This window comes from Rhinichthys klamathensis, unplaced genomic scaffold (assembly GCF_029890125.1).
Source record: "Rhinichthys klamathensis goyatoka isolate OS25496 unplaced genomic scaffold, OSU_Roscu_1.1 h1tg000095l_1, whole genome shotgun sequence".
Lineage (NCBI taxonomy): Eukaryota > Metazoa > Chordata > Actinopteri > Cypriniformes > Leuciscidae > Rhinichthys > Rhinichthys klamathensis.
Window position 1 is genome coordinate 1,734,991 of NW_026606634.1, and position 23,510 is coordinate 1,758,500.

Genomic DNA, 23,510 nt, shown 5'->3' on the forward strand with positions numbered 1-23,510 from the left:
TCATGTTCACGGAATTACTGCCCACGTGGCGTGCTTAAAATGTTGTAGTATTTTTTCTTGGTAAATATTGCCACGTATTGTTGTATTGGTGCATATAAATGAAAATTATTTCATTAGTAATTGTAGAAATCAGTTCTGAATCTTTGAATCAATTGAACCATGATTCACTGTTCTGAACTCGGAAAGAGAAACACCGCACGCTGAGGACATCTGCTGGCCAAATGAGTCGTAACTTAAGCAGCATTTCAAATGATTCATAACATTTAAATATGAGTGCTATTTTTACAGAATTAATAAATCTTTATAGAAGATGTAGAACCCAGTGATATAGGTTATAAAGTTATATAACAAGCGAGTGATATAGCAATAAATGTTTAAAATAAAGGCTGTGGTTTTGTGCAATACTTGTTTTATAGAGCTACTCGTTGTAGACCGTTTACATATCTAAATATCAGAAAAATATCAATCCGGCTTTCCTATGTAAACCTCATTTTGGTGTGCTGTGTTTTGGTGACTTAGTTGATCGATACCAAATTTAAAATGACTGACTGCTGATCAGGCAAAATTAGTTTGAATCAGTCTGATCTGATCGATTATCAGACTATTCTTGCTTTAAAGCTTGATCAAATTGTGGCCTCTCATGATCATCAAACGTGTGTGTGGCTCCACTATCATAAAGAGCCCACAAGAGGGCATCACATGTTAATCATTCACGAGTTCCTCTGACAAATCACTGTAAGTTCTCTTGAATGAGCAAGTCAAATAACACTGATTATATGACATATCACGGTTTTTAATAGAGCTAAACGAGACGCCACCTTATATAAAACCAAGATGGATGCCAAAACACATGAATTCTTGATTAACACATTTAAACACATTAACTTACTACATTAAATAGCTATAGCAATGATATTTTTTTATTAAAAACAATAAATGAATAAAACAATACCTATAACATAATAAATCCTAATAATAATGATGAAAACCCGATGGTCCCCCCAGATGTGCCTGGCTCCCCATCATCAGCACGCGCGCACATGCACGCGCACGCGCGCTCTCCTCCTCCAGCGCTGCTGTTGCTGTCAAACTGAATCACATCCATCGCTCGCTGCTCATATTCCCGCACGCAGATTGGCTTCTCTGTGTTTTATGGTGTGTTCTCATCTCCATGGCCACATCAGAGGCACCAGAAGATCGCGTTGTGCAGAGAGGAAGATCTCGAAGTGACCCGAGCATCATTACCGACACGCGTGTCGCTTACACGAACAGCACAGGTGAGGATATATATATTTATGTGTGTGTATATCTGTTTACGGCATATATCTGACTGTACTGCGCACGGAGAAGCAGCTGCAGTTTTTCGAGAAACCACAACGCTGGCATGACTGGCATGATGTCTTTGCACATGCATTGCTGATGATGAAATCCATCATTGACATGTTCATGCTCGTGCACTGCGAACTGTGTCGAGGTGCTGGTGCTGATGCTGCGGTGACGCGCCGGGCTTCCCCGTGACTGATGGATCAGCACATCCATGATGTGAGCTGGTCTCAGTATAAACCTGAAGAGCTTCTCTGCATTTGCCCAGTCACAGCTGTGAATCACTAGTCTTTGACTGACCTTTACTTACACTGAGTAATATGCAGTAGATTGAGATTCGTGCTGCAGCTGAAGGACGAACGAATGAAGTATGAATCATTATTTCAAGTTACAAAGTGTTTGCAATGACTTCATTAAAGAGGATGAATGCAATTAAGCAAAGATGCTTTCCAATAAGTGGCAAATTGGAGTTTTTCATTGTTGCTTTCTAGTTCTGTGGTGGTGAAAAGGCATTAGTATTTGACACAATTTGTTATTATTTCTACAAACTTATGTGCATCCCTTTCTATTCGAGCGTGGAAACTCTTCACCCTGAACGGCTAAAGTGGGATTAGTGATTGAAATGTGTTAAAAGCCCTTTGTTTGGACACAGACAGGTGGTGAACATTTATCCTTGGATTTGGAGCTGATCATACTGTCCCAGTAATACATGTTGACATATTGCTGAACTGATGCACACTTTCCTCAATGATGTGGGATGTTAGACTGCGGTATAATATCTGCTGATCAAAACCTTACTTACATCCTCCTGTATATGTTTGTTATATGGCTGCTTGTTGCTTGTGGTGTTGCATTGTGTGATGCTGATGTAACTTAATATTACCGCCTTACCTGTAAAGGGAAAATAAGAGAAACAATTGGCAACACTTTCTCAATCTGGCAAACCCAATGCGAAAAAGAAATGTGCTTAAATGTACTGAATGTGCACTAGTGTATGTGAAGATAATGGTAATGAAATAAGGCCACTTTAAAGAGAGGACACTTTCAAAAGTACTTGACTTTTGTGGATGCGTGTTGACTAACATAAAGCACATGGAAAGTGCTTGATTATAAAATGAATGTAGTGTTTTTTAACATTTAAAGTTCACATATTTTAAATGTGCTAAGGTGCAACTTTATCATTACAAATGTGTAATTACAGATATGTTCAAATGCAAGACATACAAGTTTCAGATGAAATGTCATTAAAGTATATTGTAATTTATCATAAATGCTTATCGGTGCACACTACCATATTTGAATAACAAGATAAGTAATTATGAAATGATATGTTTATGCAAATTAAATTACATATAAATATATAAATTAGACCTGTTAAGTGGCTTAAAAAAGATCTCTAAAGCAGTCTAAAAGCATTTAATATAAATTCAAACTATTATACATTTTCATTTAATTGCAATTAGCATCCATTTAAGTGTCCGAAAACAATACATTCACTTGGCACTTAAGTATATATTTTAAAGTATATTTCCATAGTAACTATTCTTTTTAAAAGTATGTTAAAGTGTTTTACTTTTACTTTATGCAATAAGTTTGTGTTTACAAGTTACTGGGCAACAACAATCCGCAATTTTGAAAGAACTGATCCCTGATTTGCCGAATTTCACCAGGTTAGTGGCTTCAAAACTCCTGCATGAACTTCTGAAGCTCCGCTGGTGTTAAAAGTGTTTAATCACAGTACATGAAGTCAAAAGTATTATTAGAAGGGACTGATTCAAACCAGGGTAAACCAACAAAAGTCTTTTTTTTTTATCAAACTGCACATTTTTACTTTTACGGTGTTTCAGCATGGATCTGACAGGGAACACACACTGATAAAAGCATTGAATACACGTGAGCTGCTTTGATTAAAGCACAATGTACCGTAAATCTGTGGAAGATACTCAAGAGATCGACTCAAGTACTACAACACTGCTTGTTAAAGGAGAACTCCGGCGCAAAATGAACCTTTGGTCTAATAAAACGTTGGTACCTAGTCAACCGTTCTCTGAGATTTGTTTTCATGATAATCGAATGTAAATAGTTTTATCTCTAAAAACTGTTTAGCGTATAACGCTAGTAATGGGGGCATGTATTAAGTAAAAAGAAATCGCTAGTTTATACCACTAACAAGACTCAAAATAGCTCCACACGAACACAGTAACATAATGAGGGTCCCTACATGCAAAACGAAGCATTGAGAACTTTGTAAGTGTACAGACCATTTAATAAGAAGATATGTTATAAAGACAGTCCACTTCGTGTATACAAACAGGAGCCATCTTTGGAAAACAGTCTCGACTAATCAAACCACGGACGCCATTCATATAGTTCAGAAGTTCACTGAACTTCATACAGTTCAGCTCACTTAGCACGTCGTTCGTGGTTTGACTAGTCGAGACTGTTTTCCAAAGATGGCTCCTGTCTGTATACACGAAGTGGACTGTCTTATAACATATCTTCTTATTAAACGGTCTGTACACTTACAAAGTTCTCAATGCTTCGTTTTGCATGTAGGGACCCTCATTATGTTCGTGTGGGGCTATTTTGAGTCTTGTTAGTGGTATAAACTAGCGATTTCTTTTTACTTATTAAATGCCCCCATTACTAGCATTATACGCTAAACAGTTTTTAGAGATAAAACTCTTTACATTCAATTATCATGAAAACAAATCTCAGAGAACGGTTGACTAGGTACCAACGTTTTATTAGACCAAAGGTTCATTTTGTGCCTTCTTCACCTTCTTTGAGTTCTTCTTTAAGGTCGACAAGAAATTGAATTGTGCTTCTCAAACAAGAACAAATGTGGGCGGGGCTTGATTTTGTCTGTGAGGAGATGATTGGATGGTTGTGGTTTGCTATTGGTGGATCTCATGTGAGTGACAGGTTGCCCCGCCCTCGTCATCAGAGAAGAGATTCCGCATCCAATGAAATAAAAAATACTGCACAATACGTGTTTTTTAGATTGTGATCAGTTTTGTGATCAGTTTTGTCTCCTAGAAAGACGCATCAGTCCATATAATCATGTCACTGCACATCAGAATATTGGCAAAAGGTGCATAACAAAATGCGACATGGCAGAGACGCCACTAGCCAAGCTTTCTCCTCGACGAAGCCTTTCATCCGTCGCACACACACACACACACTGCGGCTTTCATCTCGCCTCTCGAGCTGCTCTTCAGAAACAGAGCCAAAGACAGATACAGTAGGAGAAAGGGGACATGACACACATGGAGTCTCCTGACTATAGACGCACACGCATTCATCACGTGTTTTGCGATGCAGGAATGGAGGGTTTAGGGTAGAAGAGGGAATGTATCTGCACAGATGTAGCCCACACTATAACCTATAGTGTAACTATAACCCGTCAGCACAGTTTCTGTATTGTGCAGATGCAAGGGCCGTTCCTCCACACTGTGGGCCGGCGAAGGGTCTGTTAAAACTGATCTCTGAGCCGATGACTGGACAGACTGACTCATCTGCTGCTCAGGGACGGACTGGGACTAAAAAACGGCCCTGGACTTTGACTAGGCCCGGCCCAAAGCAATCGGCGCGCGGAAACTCGACAACAACAATAACGCCTGCACAAATGAGTGTCACAAGACTTTAATTGTGGCTCATGATACTATACCATCCAAATTATAGCTAACAGCATATTTTACAATTCCGTGCTGTCTTAAAATGAATTTATTACTTAATAATCTTATTAATTTATGCAGTAATTAATCTACTGCACAAATAATAATACCACATCTAAATGAAAATACACCATTACAAATGTAATTCTGTATTCAAAATCTTCAAAGTTTGTAAGCATTAACTGTAACGTTACCAACATTTTTAAAAGTAAAAGCACAACATATTTCTTAATATTAGCTCCTGCATGTGGCATTTTACTACTGTAATCATTAAAAATGTAGCAAGCTGAATATTACTTCCTAACATCATCCCTAGCAAGTAATTAGCAAAGTAATTTCTGATTAATTCGGTTCGGGAGTAGTAGAGATAAAAGCCCGCCCGCACTGACAATTGATTGGTTGGGTCCTTACATGCGCTTCGCGAGGCACACGCGCACACTAGCACGGCACGCACACGCAAGGTCGCTAGCTCGCTCCCTCTCTCTGCCATGCACGCGCTACGCATGCGCGCTCTTGCTCGCTCTAGATTCCGGGAGATTTTAACTAATTTGCGGGCATCAGGGAGCATCTATCAATATGAGGGAGACTCCAGGAACTTCCGGGAGACTTGGGATGTCTGTGACTGCGTGGGTGGCGGGTGGCGGGTTGTGGGTGGCGGGTTGTGGGTGGCGGGTGGCGGGTGGCGGGTGGCGGGTTGTGGGTGGCGGGTGGCGGGTTGTGGGTGGCGGGTTGTGGGTGGCGGGTGGCGGGTTGTGGGTTGTGGGTGGCGGGTTGTGGGTGGCGGGTGGCGGGTGGCGGGTGGCGGGTTGTGGGTGGCGGGTGGCGGGTTGTGGGTTGTGGGTGGCGGGTTGTGGGTGGCGGGTGGCGGGTGGCGGGTTGTGGGTGGCGGGTGGCGGGTTGTGGGTGGCGGGTTGTGGGTGGCGGGTTGTGGGTGGCGGGTGGCGGGTTGTGGGTTGTGGGTGGCGGGTGGCGGGTGGCGGGTGGCGGGTGGCGGGTGGCGGGTGGCGGGTGGCGGGTGGCGGGTTGTGGGTGTCGGGTGGCGGGCCGGCCCGCCGGCCGTCCTGGAGTACCGGCCGTTCTGTGATTCTCCAGATCACACAGATGGCCAGTCCGCCCCTGCTGCTGCTGAAGAAACATTTCATACTGTAATTTACACTGACATTTATGTGTCTCAAATGGATTATCTGGGAAATGTCGTATTGTATTCTGTGTATGAAAAAGGGATGACATATTTTTGTAGGCCAAAATCCGGACACATGTTGCATTTTAGCAATTCCGGTTCCATCACGAGTTGTTGTGGTGAACACACGCTCAAGATATTATCAGATTTTCTACAACATATGTAAAATACATCAATAATACACACTTGTGATATTTTTTATAGCTCACAGGAATCATTCTTAGAACTTTCTAGCAAGGTTCTCTCAAAGTTATGAACAAACATTTTTTTATATAGTTTGTACAGATTGTGTAAAATTAATAGAACGTCTGTTCGGAGTTATCTGGTCTTTAATAAGCATTTTCAAAGCATTAGCACAAAAACTTTATTTATACTTCGTTCATGGAATGTTTTTTTTACTCATTCATTTTAATTGGACATTTGTCTAATGTTTTTACAAAAATCTAATTAGTTAGCTAATGAGCCCCGCCTCCACTCACTCACTCAGGTCAGAGATCCACTGGTTGACGATCACACGTTGATCTGATTGGTTACAAGGTCGTTTGTGACGTCAGAAACACCAGCGATTTCAAACCGTGTTTTTGAGACTGTCTTTGGTTCACTGCAGTTTTAAGCAGAAAATACTCAGCAATGCTGTCGACTTATGAATTTACACATGGTTTGTCCTAAAGCATATTAAAAACACCACATAGACACATAAACAACATTAAAAGCTGGATTTTCACCACAGTGGGACTTTAATAAAAATAGACATTTAGAACATTCAGAAATAACATTTTCATAACTTAATGTGAACATGTAAAATCTGACCTGCAAAACGTTCACACAGAATGCGTTTTTGCATTCCACTATGCTACTTTTTCATAGTTTTTCTACACGTAAACGTGCTACGGACATAACTCGTGTCTCGTGTCTTTTGGAGCATCTCGTGCATGACAACACGTTCTAAAAACTTTTTAAAAACGCGTCTCTCGACCTTGCGCTTTTTGAGCATCGGTCGACTTATTATTTTTTTTGTCTGTTCCGCGCCATTGGCTCTAGTCGGACGGCGTCAGTTTTTTTTGGACCAATTCAGCATGTCGGTAAGAGAGAGAACTCTGATTGGCTGTTCAGCTTAGAGAACGAGTCAGTGCATGAGAACACACATGCGAGTTGACAGTCTCCTTTAGTCCTTTTGGTGTGTTCAAGCTCAGCTTTTTGGCCGACGAGAGGCGACAACACAGTCAGCTTTCATCGCCGCTAGTTCTTTGACGTCGGCTTGGTGTGTCCCGGCCTTTAGAAGATATTTTTGTGAGCTGGGTACTTGTTGTGAAAAGGGCGGTTGCTAACAAGTGGTAATAAAATGGGACTACAGAGGTTGTCATGGACATTAAACATCATCAGCGGAACAGGTAAACTCGCTTTCACAGCCCTGTTGTGTTTATAATCGCTCCTGCAAACAATTCTAACTCTTAATGCTTAATGATGGTGACGTTGAAGTTGGGCAGTTCGTTTATAGCCTACATTTAGATTTTTACGTCTGCCGATTGTATTGAGGCTTCAAAATGAATAAAAGTTATGTTCATTTGTGAAGATGATCATGAAAACAAAACATGCAAGAATCAGTGGTGGATGATGAAGAATCAGTAGAAAAATGACAGACCGATCCCTGCGCGGCACTATAAACACCCATGACTTTTAACACTGAGGGGTTCTGCAACAGAGAGATGAAGAATTTGAATCAACAATGCTTTATTGAAAACCAGCTGGAACAGTGGGTCTGCCGAGACCCGAGCCGGCCATCAGGGCTGACATGAGGCTAAAGCGGTGTCCGGCTGTCAGAGGTCAGTCTGGTGACAGATGACCAGCACTCGCTGTGATTGCACAGGACCATCAGCTGAGAGCGGCTGGCACATGAAAAAATGAAAGCAAAGCAGGAGACGAGAGAGATCAACCCGAGTCCTGACAACCAATATGTCACGAAGCAAGTCCTGCATTGACAACTTACCATTGCTAATACAGTAGGCTACATATACTCTATATGGCCTATGTAGAGTCCCTTGATCACAAATATTCCCATATCTTACCTTGTATGGCTGATGTCTGTTCTAAACAAGTCTGAGAACAAGTCTGAGAAGAAATGAAGATGTTGATAATAAGAGGGATGATTCCATAGGTATCCTCTTTAAATCGATAGTTCAACTCTACTATCAGCCTGTATAAGTTATGTCATATGACAAAGTTTACAAGCTGTTTTATTGATATCTTTCCGTGGTTGATTGAGCAATTACATGAAATATGAGACAAGTTGTAGGGTATCTTTCAACATTCCTCCTGATGTTCATTCATGTTTATTTGGTGCTGTAACTAGTAAAGAGGAGGACCGGTTCACGAGCCGCTTGAACTGGTGCTACAGCGATCTGTCACCACACATTAAAGAAACCACACGCTAAAACCACATTTATTGACTGAATTTCATTATAAATTGACTGAATTTGAAAGCTGAGACTTTTCATATCAAAAGTACCAACACACTAAAACACTCAAAACTATGGAAGCTTGTTTCCGCCTCAGAATAAAACATTTCAAAAGGTAATTGCGACTTTATATCTAATCTCGCAATTCTGACTTTATAACACGCAATTGTGAGTTTATATCACGCAATTCTGACTTTATAACACGCAATTGTGAGTTTATATCACGCAATTGTGAGTTTAAATCACGCAATTCTGACTTTATAACACGCAATTGTGAGTTTATATCACGCAATTCTGACTTTATAACACGCAATTGTGAGTTTATATCATGCAATTGTGAGTTTATATCACGCAATTCTGACTTTATAACAGGCAATTGTGAGTTTATATCACGCAATTGTGAGTTTATATCACGCAATTCTGACTTTATAACACGCAATTGTGAGTTTATATCACGCAATTGTGAGTTTATATCACGCAATTCTGACTTTATAACACGCAATTGTGAGTTTATATCACGCAATTGTGAGTTTATATCACGCAATTCTGACTTTATAACACGCAATTGTGAGTTTATATCGCAATTCTGACTCTATAACACGCAATTGTGAGTTTATATCACGCAATTCTGACTTTATAACACGCAATTGTGAGTTTATATCACGCAATTCTGTCTTTATAACACGCAATTGTGAGTTTATATCACGCAATTGTGACTTTATATCACGCAATTCTGACTTTATAACACGCAATTGTGAGTTTATATCACGCAATTCTGTCTTTATAACACGCAATTGTGAGTTTATATCACGCAATTGTGAGTTTATATCACGCAATTCTGACTTTATATCTCGCAATTCTGACTTTATATCTCACAATTGTGAGTTTATATCTCGCAATTCTGACTTTATAATACGCAATTGTGACTTTATATCACACAATTATGAGTTTATATCACGCAATTCTGACTTTATATCTCGCAATTCTGACTTTATCTCGCAATTCTGACTTTATATCTCACAATTCTGACTTCTCACAATTCTGACTTTATATCTCGCAATTCTGACTTTATATCTCGCAATTCTGACTTTATAACACACAATTGTGACTTTATATCATGCAATTCTGACTTTATATCATGCAATTCTGACCTTATATCTCGCAATTCTGACTTTATATCACACAATTCTGACTTTATAACACGCAATTCTGACTTTATAACACGCAATTGTGAGTTTATATCACGCAATTCTGACTTTATAACACGCAATTGTGAGTTTGTTGTCATGACACGCACACAAAGGGGTGAGATCCAATTGCAGTTTTAGTGGGTAATCCGTAATCATAGTCAGCCAGGCAAAGGGTCAAAATCCATACAAACAAAGTCCAAAAACAAGAAACAAACAAGACTAGAACTCAGAGGTGCGAACTGACATTAAACAAGGACTCGACGACAATCACAGAAACAGAAAGGGTATAAATAGACAGATACAAACAATGTGAGTGGGAACAGCTGTGTGCAATGATCAGTGATGAGTTCAGACAAAGGATTATGGGAAATGCAGTTCATAATGAGGTGGTGACGATCAAGGGAAGAGACCTCTAGTGAAAACCCAGGGAACACAAACCAGACACTGTGACATTTGTATCACCTAATTCTGACTTCATAACATGCAATTCTGACTTTATGTCTCGCAATTATGAGAAAAAAAGTCGTTTTTAATTATCTTTTAAAATGTTTTATTCTGTGGCGGAAACAAGCTTCCATACAAAACACCTTGGAAAGCCCTGGCAAACATTTTAGCATTGCGGTGCAATTTTTGCACCAATAAAATCTGGTTGACATATTTCCTTCCATACTGATCTTAGACCAGTATCAAAGCTGTAAATGGCATAGTGTTTGGCTGGTCACAGATCAGTTTGAAGCTTTGCAGATCAGTCTCTCAGTCCCCAGAGTCGCTCCAGGGTGTCTTGATCTGGATTAGCCGCTTCGACAGTAACCTATAGGATCAGTTTTGCTCTGACATCAAAGACCACCCCACTCTTTACCCATGATTCTCCCTTGCTTTCATTGGATAAGACTCTTAAATGTTCCACCAATTTTAGGACTATTAGATTAAGACTCCCCTTCCCCCCGATATGTGTTCATGTTTTATTAATCAGCCATCTATATTTAGCCGTTGTAGGATTTTTGCAGTGAATATTCAGAGCAGTGATTAATCCAGAGGTCTTCAGCTGTTTTGTGGTTGGGAACGAAACCCACCGCAGCATGACTTCTGTTACAGACCTCACAGAAACATGCCAGCTCGAATTCCTTCTGAATGTATGATCACTTTCCATAATTAATCATTGATTATTGAGCATGGAAAGGACTGGAAACTTCGTGAATGACTTGCGTTCTGTTCTGATTCTACAGAGGTCTGTAGAGTTTTAGACGCAGATTTTACAACCCCATTTCCGGAATAGTTGGGACATTTTGTAAAATGCAAAAAAAAAACAAGAATCTGTGATTTGTTAATTCTCTTGAATCTTTATTTAGCTGACAAATGTACAAAGAAAATATTCCCAATTTTTTCACTGACCAACTTAATTTTATTTTGTAAATATAAACAAGTTTTGGTTTTGATGGCTGCCCCCCACACACACACGTTTACCACTGTCTCCCATCATCTTTTCTTTTAATTACACTTTTGAATCATTTGGGAATTGAGGATACTAATTGTTGCAGTTTTGCAAGTGGAATATTTGCCCAATTTCGTCTGATATAAGACTTCCACTCAACATATCTGTGGTCGTCACCACTGTACGATTCTCCTTTTCATGATGGGCCATACATGTACAATAAGAGGCAAATTTCTTGAAGGGTGTCTAGAAACCACTTAGTTTTAGCGTGTGCAGAATGAGGCCTGGCATTGTCTTGCTTCCCAGGAAAGATGTCATCTTGATGGCAGTTTATGTCACTGTACAATCCAAATATATGCCTCCATGTCAGTGATCCCTTCATACATATGCAAGTCACAGAGAACTCGCCGGCACCTCATATACATACTGATGTATAGCCAGGGGTGCACATAACTGGTACGCAGGTACGCATGCGCGACATAAATCAGAAATGCGTAATGCCACTTGTGTTATTACGCGCCTTTGCGTACTTAAAGGGTAACTGTCGCCAAAATGCAACCTAGGGTCTTTTTGTTAATCTACCCGAGGCAAACTTTCATTTAAAAGCATAATTAGAATGGAAACGCCACTTTTAAGTTTGACCGTATTTTCGTTTTCGGTCAAATTGCCTTTTGAATGGGAGAGCTAGGGGCACGTATATGATAGCATCAAAATCGCTATTTTTAAAACACTAAGAAGGCTCGACACAACATGAAACTTTGCTGGAAGTATCACCAGGGGCTCTACACATGAATTCGAGCATTGAGAACATTGTTTGTGTACACAGTTTTCTAAAAAGAAAGATAGTGAACAACTCACTGTAGCTGTGTCCGCCGGAACAGTAACACCCGCATTTTGTCAGTCAAAAATAGTCGATCTCCGAATGCGAACTGAACTGACTCTGAATTTTAGTATTGTTTCTTATATGAGGATCCTTTTTCAAATACAAGGTCAATATTGTTTTTCACTTACGACAAAACAACAAATTATCCGTGAATTTATATGGAACTAAGCTTTAGGAGCTTTCCATCTTTACTCTCCTCCCTGTTAAGTTGCATTCGGAGATCGACTATTTTTGACTGACAAAATACCGGCTGACACAGCTATAGTGAGTTGTTCAAAATCCTCACCATGAAGTCTAATGAACTACACAATCAAATTGCACTTCAAATTAAATTTTTCCAAAGATGTTTTCTGTCATTTTAGGTCGTTTTTTTCACGCTAATGTAAATTTAAGTGTTCGTTTTTTAAAATAAGTTCGGTCTTTAGTTAGTTATTTGATGCTATAAAAACGGGAATGTGATGTCATGATTGACAGCTGTGATTGACAGCTTCTACACTGAGGAGGACTGCACTTATTAAGACCACGCTACATATGGGGTGAGTACCAAACACCATCTCCTGGTACTCACCTGAGTAACTCACTGAAAAAGTTATGTGCACCCCTGTGTATAGCTTTCTCCTTGTGTAACAGAGATTCCAGGTGCATTTCTTGATGCGGCGTCAGACTGTGTTCAGTGAAATGGTTTTCTCCTAAGCACATGTGGCTGTATTTAACAGAGTAGCATGACGGTTTCTCATGCAATGCCGTCTGAGGGCTCGAAGGTCACGCACATTCAACGGAGGTCTCCTGTTTTGCCCTACGCAGACTGAGATTTCTCTGGATTCCCTGAATCTTTTCACAATATTATGTGTGGTAGAGGGTGAAAGACATAAATTATTTGCAATCTTGCATTGAGAAATGTGATTTTTGAATCTCTCATGATATTTGGCACAAAGTGGTAAGCCATGACCCATCTTTGCTTGCAAAGGCTGAGAAGCTTCTTTTTCACCCAAACATGATACCCTCACTTACAAATTCACCTACTCACTGTGGACTGTTTCAAAAGAGTTGGATAATCTAACTTTTATAACCTTTTCACTTTTATGTTTTGCCTCTGTCCCTTTGTAATTAATATTAAAAGTTGTGTATATTTATAAAATACAATTATGTTGGTCAGTGAAAACATTAGAAAACGTCTCTTGTACTTTTGTCTGTTAAAAAGGTTTAAGAGAATTAACTAATTGTGAACAGAGATTGTGAATTTTATTGCATTTTACAATATGTCCCAACTTTTCTGGAAATGGGGTTGTATGGGCCTTATTATCTGTTGTTTCTTTCTGTAGCTTTTTCTATCATAAATCTGAATAAATCTATTTGTAGAACAACTGGCTCTAGATTTCCTAGCTTTTAGTGTAGTGAATTCTGGATGACTGGAATCACTGGATCTGTTATAAATAAAGATGGTTTTAAGCAGATTAGCTAATATTAGCAGATTTCTAAACAGCTAGTTGGGAATCAAAAGCAATGATAATAGTAGCCTACAAGAGTACACTGATTAACAAAAATGGTGTAAGATTTAATTTGAAACCATATTCACTCAGATATTGCTTGTAAATTTCAAAAGTAATTTTAAAGAAAGGGCAAGTAACACATTGAGTTTAAGGAGACCTATTATGCAAAGTCTTGATTGTGTTTTTCGGCTCTACTAGAACAGTTTTCCTGCTTGAATGTTGATTATTTTCCTCATATTCTCCATTGTTGCAGCTCCTCTCTTTCCAGTCTGTCAGTAACGCTCTGTTTAGTTCCTGTCTCTATGAAGCCCCTCCTTCTGAAAAGCACACTGTGCTCTGATTGGTTGGCTGGAGCAGTGTGTTGTGATTGGTCGAGCGCTTCGAGTGTGTTTGGGAAATGTCCCGCTCCTTTCCATAAGCGCCAGTTTAACACACTACTAACTGACTCAACCAGGCCCCGCCGCTTTATTCTGCGTATGAATTATTTAAATTAGGAATTTTGTGACGCGTTTGTTCCCAGTAGAAACTCAAGACTATGGAGGCGTTTAAGGAGTTCAGAAACACTGACTGATATAGAGAATATGCATCAAGGGAGCAAATCGGCACCCTACAGTCTAAGTCCACAAGAGAGGTCATTCAGGCCATAGTGCAGCTTGGATAAAAGAGCCTGCTAAATTAATGTAAAATTGAATGATTCAAATTGATGGGTGGTTGACTATGATTTCACTTTTTTAACTTTAGTTAGTGTGTAATGTTGCTGTTTGAGCATAAACAACATCTGCAAAGTTACAACGCTCAAAGTTCAAAGCAAAGGGAGATATTTTCTTTTACAGAAATCGTTTTTTAAGGACTTCAACAAACGTCTGGTAGGGACTACAATGAGCTAGTGACATCACTAACCCTAAAATTGACATAAACCCCGCCCCCTGAATGCGATGTATAGATTATCATGACAGAATATGCTAATCAATGACTAGAAGATAGTTTTCAGCTATAATTCATCAATAACCATTCAGAAACATCCTGTTGTTTCTACATGTTGTCACTTCTTCTTGAGTCTCTCGTCTCCATCATTGTCCGACTCCGGTTTGAACATAAAAGGCTAAATGTTTTTGACACACACGCGCACAGCTCTTGAAGCTCCGCCCTCTGTGCCGGGAGCAGCAGCTCATTTGCATTTTTAAATGTGGTTCGCATTCGGTGCGTTTTTGCTCACACTGAAAAAGTGACAATTTTAACATGCTTTAAAAATTATCGGTGGGGTATTTTGAGCTAAACCTTCACGTACACACTCTGGGGACATCAGAGACTTATTTTACATCTTGTGAAAAGGGGCATTATAGGACTCCTTTAATGATTCTTGAGTCTTTTTGACTGATCCATTACAAAGAACCTTCTCATTAAGATCATTAGGAGGACACCTGCAAATTGGTCTAAGTAAATTGGTAAGTAATAAGTGGGATAGTCAGCTGGTAATTATCACAAAATATACCCCTTTAGGAAGATACAAGTCTTCCCCACTTTGCATCGGGTTCCTGATCACCCTGTCTAGGAATAATTTGCGATAATGACTTTACTGCATTAATGAAGGACTCTGCATCTATTGCTCCATGCATGTATTATACTGTAATATGCACTGACCTCTGTTCGTAAAGCTGTGTGTAGGAGGCGGGACATTAATAAATGAGAGTCCGTGACATTATTTGAGGCACGCTGGGAAGTGTCGGAAAAAGCAGGCGCTCTAAAAAAGGCCTGTTCCCCTGAGGACTGGGAAAATGGTGCTAAAGAGGGAGGTTAAGAGACAAGCGGCCCTGCCAAACGCATCTGCAGGGGTTGAACATTTCTGTGAAAGTCTCGCTACTGCTGAGATAGCAATTTATCAAGTTTGTCTACGCTGTGGAAACCCTTAGTACATCCCAAAACGATGCTTCGACTTTTGAGGAATTAATCAAATCTGGTGACTTGTGAGGGGATTGCAAGTGCGTTTGGTTCTGGGTCTCGCCGCAGTGGGTCTGTGACTAGTTTACGATGTCGAGGCCATTGTTACGTGGCCACCTGTCCGACAGCAGGGGTTACGCTGTGCTGCGCTTTGGGCAAGTCCTGTCCAAGGTCACTGATGACGCATTAGTCTCATGTGACGGTTGCACTGTATGAACGTACAAAGCTTTGAGGGACAGACACATACAGTACCAATGCTGTAATGGTGCATTACACCTAGGCATTATTTTTATGGTCCACTACAGACATTCTGCTAATTATAAGTAACTTTGCAACTACATGTCAACTACCTGTCATTGGAGTATTAAGAGTACTGTTAGGTTCGGGTTCGGGTTAGTAGAATAAGTTGACATGTAGTTACAAAGTCACTTATAACCAGTAGAATGTGTTGAGGAGCATCAAAATAAAGTGTCAGCAGATATGAATGGATTAGTTAGTTCACTTCAGAATTAAAATTTCCTTATAATTTACTCACCCCCACTTCATGTCTTTCTTTCTTCAGTCGAAAAGAAATTTCCAGGATTTTTCTCCATATAGTGGACTTTAAAGGTCCAAATGTCAGTTTCAGTGCAGCTTCAAAGTCTCGACACGATCCCAGCCGAGGAATAAGAGTCTTATCTAGCCAAACAATCGGTCATTTTATAAAAAGAATAAACATTTATATACTTTTTAACCACAAATGCTCATCTTGCACTATAGCTTTGTGAAGCGCCACACATTACGTAATCACGTTGAAAGGTCAAGTGTGACGCAGGCGTAAGTTCAGACCTAGTGTTTACAAAGCGAACGTGCAAAGACTAAGTCAAACACCATTTACAAAAAATAAAATAAAATAAAAGGTAAAACAACGATGTCGGACGATTTTGATGTTGGAGGAGAAAATGAGAGTTTTTCACACTACTCTACATTTCTGAACCGGAACACGCATGACCTTTCAACGTGATTACGTAATGTGTGGCGCATCATGCTAGTGCAAGACGAGCATTTGTGGTTAAAAAGTATATATATATATATATATATATATATATATATATACAGTATATATATATATATATTGTTTACATTTATTTATTTTTTATTCTTTTTTTAAAATGTTTGATCATTTCACCAGATAAGACCCTTAATCCTCGGCTGGGATCGTGTAGAGCCATTTCAAGCTGCAATGAAACTGCAATTTGGACCTTCAAACTGGAATGCTTTCCTCAAACCTTCATTTCTTTTCGACTGAAGAAAGAAAGACATGAACATCTTGGTTGACGTGGGGGAGAGTAAATTTTCAGGAAATTTAAATTCTGAAGTGAACTAATCCTTTAAACAGACAGTCTACTAATACTCTAATGAGAGTTAGTTGACATGTAGTTGCACAGTTACTTAAGCCCAGTTTATACTTCTGCGTCCAACTCACGCCGTGGCTATACGTCGGCTGTGTGTAGCGCGCGTACCCTTCGGCGTAGCCTGACGTGCGCTTCTCCAAAAATGTAACAAAGCGTCAATTCTATGCAGACGCAAGCGCTGTGATTGGCCTGTCAGAACCCCTCCCTCGGGTTTCACATGCTCCCTCTGCATGTGTAATTGCACTTCAACGCGGACAACGAGACAGAAGTATAAATGAACAGAAAAGTCTAGCATAGAGGCTCCGGAGTAGGTCCGACGCAGAAGTATAAATCAGCCTTTATAGTTAGTAGAATGTCGTAAGTATTACCAAAAACTCGATCAATAAAATGCAAAAAAATGCATCTTCTTTCTGATTTCATATAATATCATTTCAAACAAATGTATGATTGTAAAAATACATTTAATTTAGTATTGCCTGGAATGTTTATTCAGTGGTGTTACACCTAATTATAAGTTAACTAAAAGAAATAAGAACACTACTGACAAATGAATCAGTTAATCCTAAATCTGTGGCTGTATCGAAGAATGCTGAAAATCCCATGGACAGCCCAAACCACCAATACACAAGTTCTGCAGGACATGGGCACTGACAGGCAACTGCTGAAGACCATCATTATCAGGAAGTGTCACTACTTAGGCCACATTGCCCCCGAAACAATCACAAATACCAGCTATTAAAGCAAATCCTGAAAGGAAAAATCGAAGGGAAAAAACGACCAGGACGGCCAAAAACAACATGGCTCAGTAACATCAAAACATGGCTACAATTAACAACAGCACAAACTCTACATGCTGTGCTAGACCGAGACCAATATCACCGTGAAGTCGCATATACGCCGTTAGGCAGCACTAAAGAAGAAGAATCTGTTTCATAAAAGTAATGTTTCCCAAAACTCAACTCAGCAAACATGAGATGGTTTTCATAGAAGTCCTTTTGAGATTTTTATATTAACAAAGTATTAAACATCCCTAACACAATTTATGATATAGTCAGCTGATTATATTATTCTGTTCGTTTTTAATGTAAATTATTAATGAATATTTGAAGTTATTAAACGTTATAATATATGGCTGCCAATACAGGGTATTTAAAACTTACTGTGAAAAATGTTCCTGTGACAAAAGTTGAATTAGTCCACACTAACCCTAAAACACTAAAGTAATCAAGAAACTTTCCAGTGCGTAATAAGTCTAATGTTATCTGCAGCAAATGTCTTTGCAATCATTTTTATTATTTTTTTGGTCTTTGTCGGGTGAAGTAAAGGCCAGTTTTTGCTGCGTCACACTACAGTCCTCCGCTCTGGAATAGGTGTAATCTGTCATGCTGACAGCAGTGTTTGTAAAACTGAATACACACCCTTGTAGTCAAACTCCAGTTACTGGCTTCTCCAGTTCCACTCCTACTCCGTACCATCCAGAGATTTCCCCGTCTTCCCAAGATCAACAGAATAATGATGCCACTGAAACACCTCACTCCCATTGGCTGGTTCGCATGAGTGACAGTGGAAGGCGGGGACTCCGCTTGAAGCTAAAGCTGGAGCTTGAAAGAGAAAGTGTGAGTGTGTGTTTGTGCACTGACCAGCTTGCAAAAGCAGGCTTGAGAGAGCAGGGAGATTATGAACTGTACCCATCACTCAAGACGCTCCACACTTCATTAAATCGACATTTGCACACGCCGCCAGAGAGCAGATTAGCTCAAACGCCAACAGCTCTTGAGAAACGAGATGACGGGAAAGTCTGCCACGTAAAACCTCCCGCACATCAGTCAGGAGAAACCAAGGGATGCAAAACAAACCAGAACAATGCGATTTTTTGCGAGGCCAATTATCGGCTATTGGTATCGGCTGAGAAATGTAATATCGATGCGTCTCTATGATAGAAAAGAGTTAATGTTGCAGACAGCAGGGGAAAATAAAGTTAAATGCAAATAATAAAATGCTTAGTAGTTAGGATAGAAAAATAAACATCAAAAAGGGAGGAGAAATAGTTTTCATATGTTTTGTCATTGATTATAGGGCTCTGCATCCATTCAGACTCTTTTCGCAAGGAGCGAGCCAAACTAGACAGATGCCAGCAGGGACTGATCCTCCAAAACCCTGAACAAAACCATGGTAAAAGAAAGGTTACACTTTATTTCAAAAGTCCACATGAGACATTCATACTTGCATTCAGACTGCAAGCAAATCAGATTTTCTCAGGCAGACTGTCCGCACTATTAATAGCAAGTGATGAAATAAGATTGTGTGTCCACTGCAGTCCAGACATGCTGGAAGCAACCTTTCTGCATGCGTTGCTTTAGTAACAATGAACATGAACCCATGTGTGGAAAAGGAAAATGCAGGGAAATGGAGGTACATCGTCTCGCTCTCTCTATAAGCGCCGTGTCGAGTTTCGGTGTAGAACTCCTCCGTCGCACAGCAAAATGCAGAAATCTTCGGACATCTGAACACCGTATGAATGCATCCAGCATTTCTGTCAAAAGATTTGACGTTATTGTTGTGTAATGCAAAAACAGTTTGAAATCTGATTTGAGCAGTCCGAGCGTCCGGAGACACATCTGTAAAAACTGTTTGGAATCGCTTTTCAAACCACCTCATATGTGGTTTGAATCAGATTTGAAGAAAAAGAAATCTGATTTTATGTGTTTTTTGCTGTCCAGACTTGCAAAAACCCATCTGGATAAAGTATGGGAAAGCAAAAAATCTTATTTTTGCTTGCAATCTGAACAATGACTTTGCAACTACATGTCATTAGAGTATTAGTAGACTGTTAGGTTCGGGTTCGGGACAGTATAGTAAGTTGGCATAGTTGCAAAGTTACTTATAACCAGTAGAATGTCTGTTGAGGAGCTTAAAAATAAAGTGTTAGCAGATATTAAACAGACAGTGTACTAAGGCCTTGTCCACACGGATACGGGTATTTTTATAACCAGAGTTTTTCCTCCTGCGTTTAAAAAAAAAAATCCCGTCCACACGAAAACGCAAAAACACGCTATCAAGCGCTGTCAAGAGCATGCCACACCAGAAGGTGGCGATATAACCCTAACCGTAAAGCCACGTTGGCCAATCAGAAGCCTAACAAAAAGTTAGTACCGGTTCCGGTAGGCAGATAACGACGCACAATCTGACGTCAAACACAGCGGATAACGCAAGGCAAGGCAAAAACCCCGGTTTCACTGTCTACACGACAACACTGTAACCGGCGTTTTTGAAAATCCTCACCCTGGCAGGGGTTTTCAAAAATGTTCGGTTTCAGTGACCTGATACTGCGTTTCCGTGTGGATGAACGGCCGAACCACGTAAAAAAAGTCACGGTTATAAAAACACCCGTGTCCGTGTGGACAAGGCCTAATACTCTAATGACTGCTGGTTGATGTGTCACATTAAGCTCACTCTGGACACACTAATCACACACACACACTCCCACACACGCACACACTCCCAAACACGCACTCCCAAACACGCACTCCCACACACGCACACACACACACACACACACACACACACACACACACACACACACAGACACACACGCACGCAGACACACACACACAAACACAAACACACACACACACACACCTGCTCGTTTGGACTGCTATTTAAGCCACTCTCATAGTAGTTGTCTGGCCTTGTTTGTGTTTTTGTTGGAAGCTTCATGGAGTCACCTTCTTGTCGGCCATCGCCCTGAAGGACTTTTCCGGATCTCTGTATTTTTGGACTTCAACTAAGTGATGGGAACTCCGGCTCTTTTCAAAGATTCGGCTCTTTTGGCTCTGCTCCCTTAGAAGATCGCAAATGGCTCTTCATTTAGTATCACTCAGAGCTTTTATTTTAGCCCAATTTAGCAATTGTGAATGATTTGTGTGTTGGTAAGCAATTTTTTATTCAGTGTTTTCATAAAAGCCTTATTTTTTTAATGCATTTTTTAGTTACAAAAATATACACAGTTACTATTAACATTTTAATAAAACTTTAATTGAACAATTGAACACAGAACCACAGCAAACAAATCAAATAAAGGCAAAAGTCTTAACATTAGCATTTACTGTAAATCCGGCGCCCCCGCCTCTCTTTGTCGCCCTGTGTACCAGGCCTGTACCAATATACACTCGCTATCATCACTTGCGTTTGTCCCCCTTCCTTTCACATAATGGTATGATCCTAGTCTGTCCTCCCATGTGATTGGCCGCATGGTGTGCCCATCCAAATAAAGCCCAACCCCCCCAGCGCATCACTACTTCAACTCTTCTTTACTCTTTCCCCGCCAGCGTTTTTGATCATTTTCACAAAAGTTTCATGGCCCCTAGGATATTTTGTTGTATGAGTATTTGAACATGCAATATATCAAAAGAAAGAACAGACTGCTTGGGTATATGTTTAAAAAAAAGCAACATTTTGAGCAAACAGCTGAGAAAAACTTGTTTTTCTACATCCAGAACTTGGACTACATCCAGATCGGATCAAAACACAGATGGAGTAGCCTATAGATCGAGTCCATCAACACCCCTAAAGCTTCAGTCCTGTAACTCATCCTGGGTCGACATTTCATTCAGTAACATTAGGCAGTTTTGATTTATATGCTGTTTAATGTTGATGATTTCCATCTGACTTGTGTATGATATCCCAAGTCTTCTGAAGTAATATGAAGTATTTTTGTGATGAACAAACCTGAAATTCAAGCTGTTAGTCACGGATCATTTTAATCTACAGTAAACGGATAACCACTGTGACTATATGAACCCGAGAACCATATTTCATGAACAAATTATACAGACTATAGTTTTATGAATCAACTGATTCATTGAAGATTTGACTCAAAAGAACAATTCATGTCATTAATTGCTACTGTTCTACCTTTAATCGCTAACATTTCCAGGGAATAACATTCCTTTTAATTCACACACTACTTATTTTAAGGGTATCTTTGTTTACTTATATCTATTTTGGTAACTCATTAGGTTGCCACTTGATGGCCAATGTAAGTGAGTCCTGAAACAAAACCAGTTGAGAAGCACATAAGGTCATGTGTGTTGGAGGGGGGTTGGGTTTACTGACCTCCATAGGGAGCCCCATATGCCATTCAACCCTATGTTTTGCTTTTTTATCTCCATGCCATGCTAATTTGAAATTGCCCTGAGGGAGTGCAGTTAAGAGCCATCATCCATGCGCTCCTGAGTCTTTATGAATGATTCACGCATTGACCTAAATGCTTGGAGAACTGAATAACACCAAAATACGCGCATTGAAAAAACACGCCGACCTGATCCACCTCTAACTGTATGAGAAGCCTCCTAAATGAATACATTGCATAGAAAATGCCAGTCTTTTTGGTGCATGCACAAATATCAGAGAAAAGTCATTGTGACGCATCATACGTTAAGCCATACGGCTTGAAAAATAGATGTTTTGCATTTGGAGCGGAGAGATTTTCCCTCATTCTGTGAGGTAATTATGGCAGCATGCTGATGCCCAGCAGGACGGATGAAGCTGTCGCTCTCCCACACATCAAAGCAAGCGCGAGAACGAGGGATTGAGAGAAAAACAACACACTCAGAGAGAGGTCATGAGTCAGGGCTCATTCAGTCCCCTGTGATTGAGCTCTCATTTACACACTAGTGGAAAACAACAACACACAAGTGATTTTTAGGGCTTCAACTTATCAGGATTACTTATGGATTTTCATCCTTCTATTATTGATTATTTAAATGTTTTGCAGAGCAAATTACTTCAATTTTGCATGATAAAAAAAAGATTACTTATTTAAATAATATACTCTAAACAAAACTGTAGTGTGAACCGAATGTAATGTTTTCGCAGACTTGATTGCGTGTTATTTACAATTGAATTAAAATGTATTATAGTTGAAATTTATATTAAATGCAATTGTGAAAATCCAGTTTTTAATATGCTTTAAGACACACAATGTGTAGATTCATAAGTCGACAGCATTGCTGAGTATTTTCTCCTTAAAACTGCAGTGAACCAAAGACAGTCTCAAAAACACGGTTTGAAATCGCTGGTGTTTCTGACGTCACAAACGACCTTGTAACCAATCAGATCAACGTGTGATCGTCAACCAGTGGATCTCTGAGCTGAGTGAGTGAGTGGAGGCGGGGCTCATTTGCATATTCATATATGTTTACTAAATAAGGCAAGGGTGTCGAGTTACATTCAAGCTATTTTAAGGCATGAAGACATTTTTTTAAAGGAACATTTTTTAATATGTCATTTTGGTGATCAAAGATGAGTTTTAAGGGATACAATTATTGACTACAAGGGGATTTTAATGGTGCTTTTTTGAGCCACTTAAGTAGGACTTACATTACATTATGTATGACGTACATCTATGTAATTTAATTACTTCTGTTGTCTTTGAAATATTATTAAAGTGTGCTGTTAAATGTATTGATATGGTAAACTAAAATTCCCATTAATGTAATTTCAATTAGCATTTCAAATATATAATAACACATTTGAGGAACACATA

General features: G+C 39.7%; 1 protein-coding gene across 1 annotated transcript in view; it reads left to right on the forward strand.

Annotated features, from left to right (window-relative positions):
• The first annotated feature begins 1,076 nt into the window (after window positions 1-1,076).
• Window positions 1,077-23,510, forward strand: part of phactr3b (phosphatase and actin regulator 3b) — a 79,209-nt gene continuing 56,775 nt past the window's right edge. Inside the window, exon 1 of the mRNA XM_056252525.1 lies at window positions 1,077-1,277. Coding sequence (XP_056108500.1) covers window positions 1,172-1,277 — 106 coding nt within the window. The 5' untranslated portion in view covers window positions 1,077-1,171. The remainder of the gene's footprint in view (window positions 1,278-23,510) is intronic.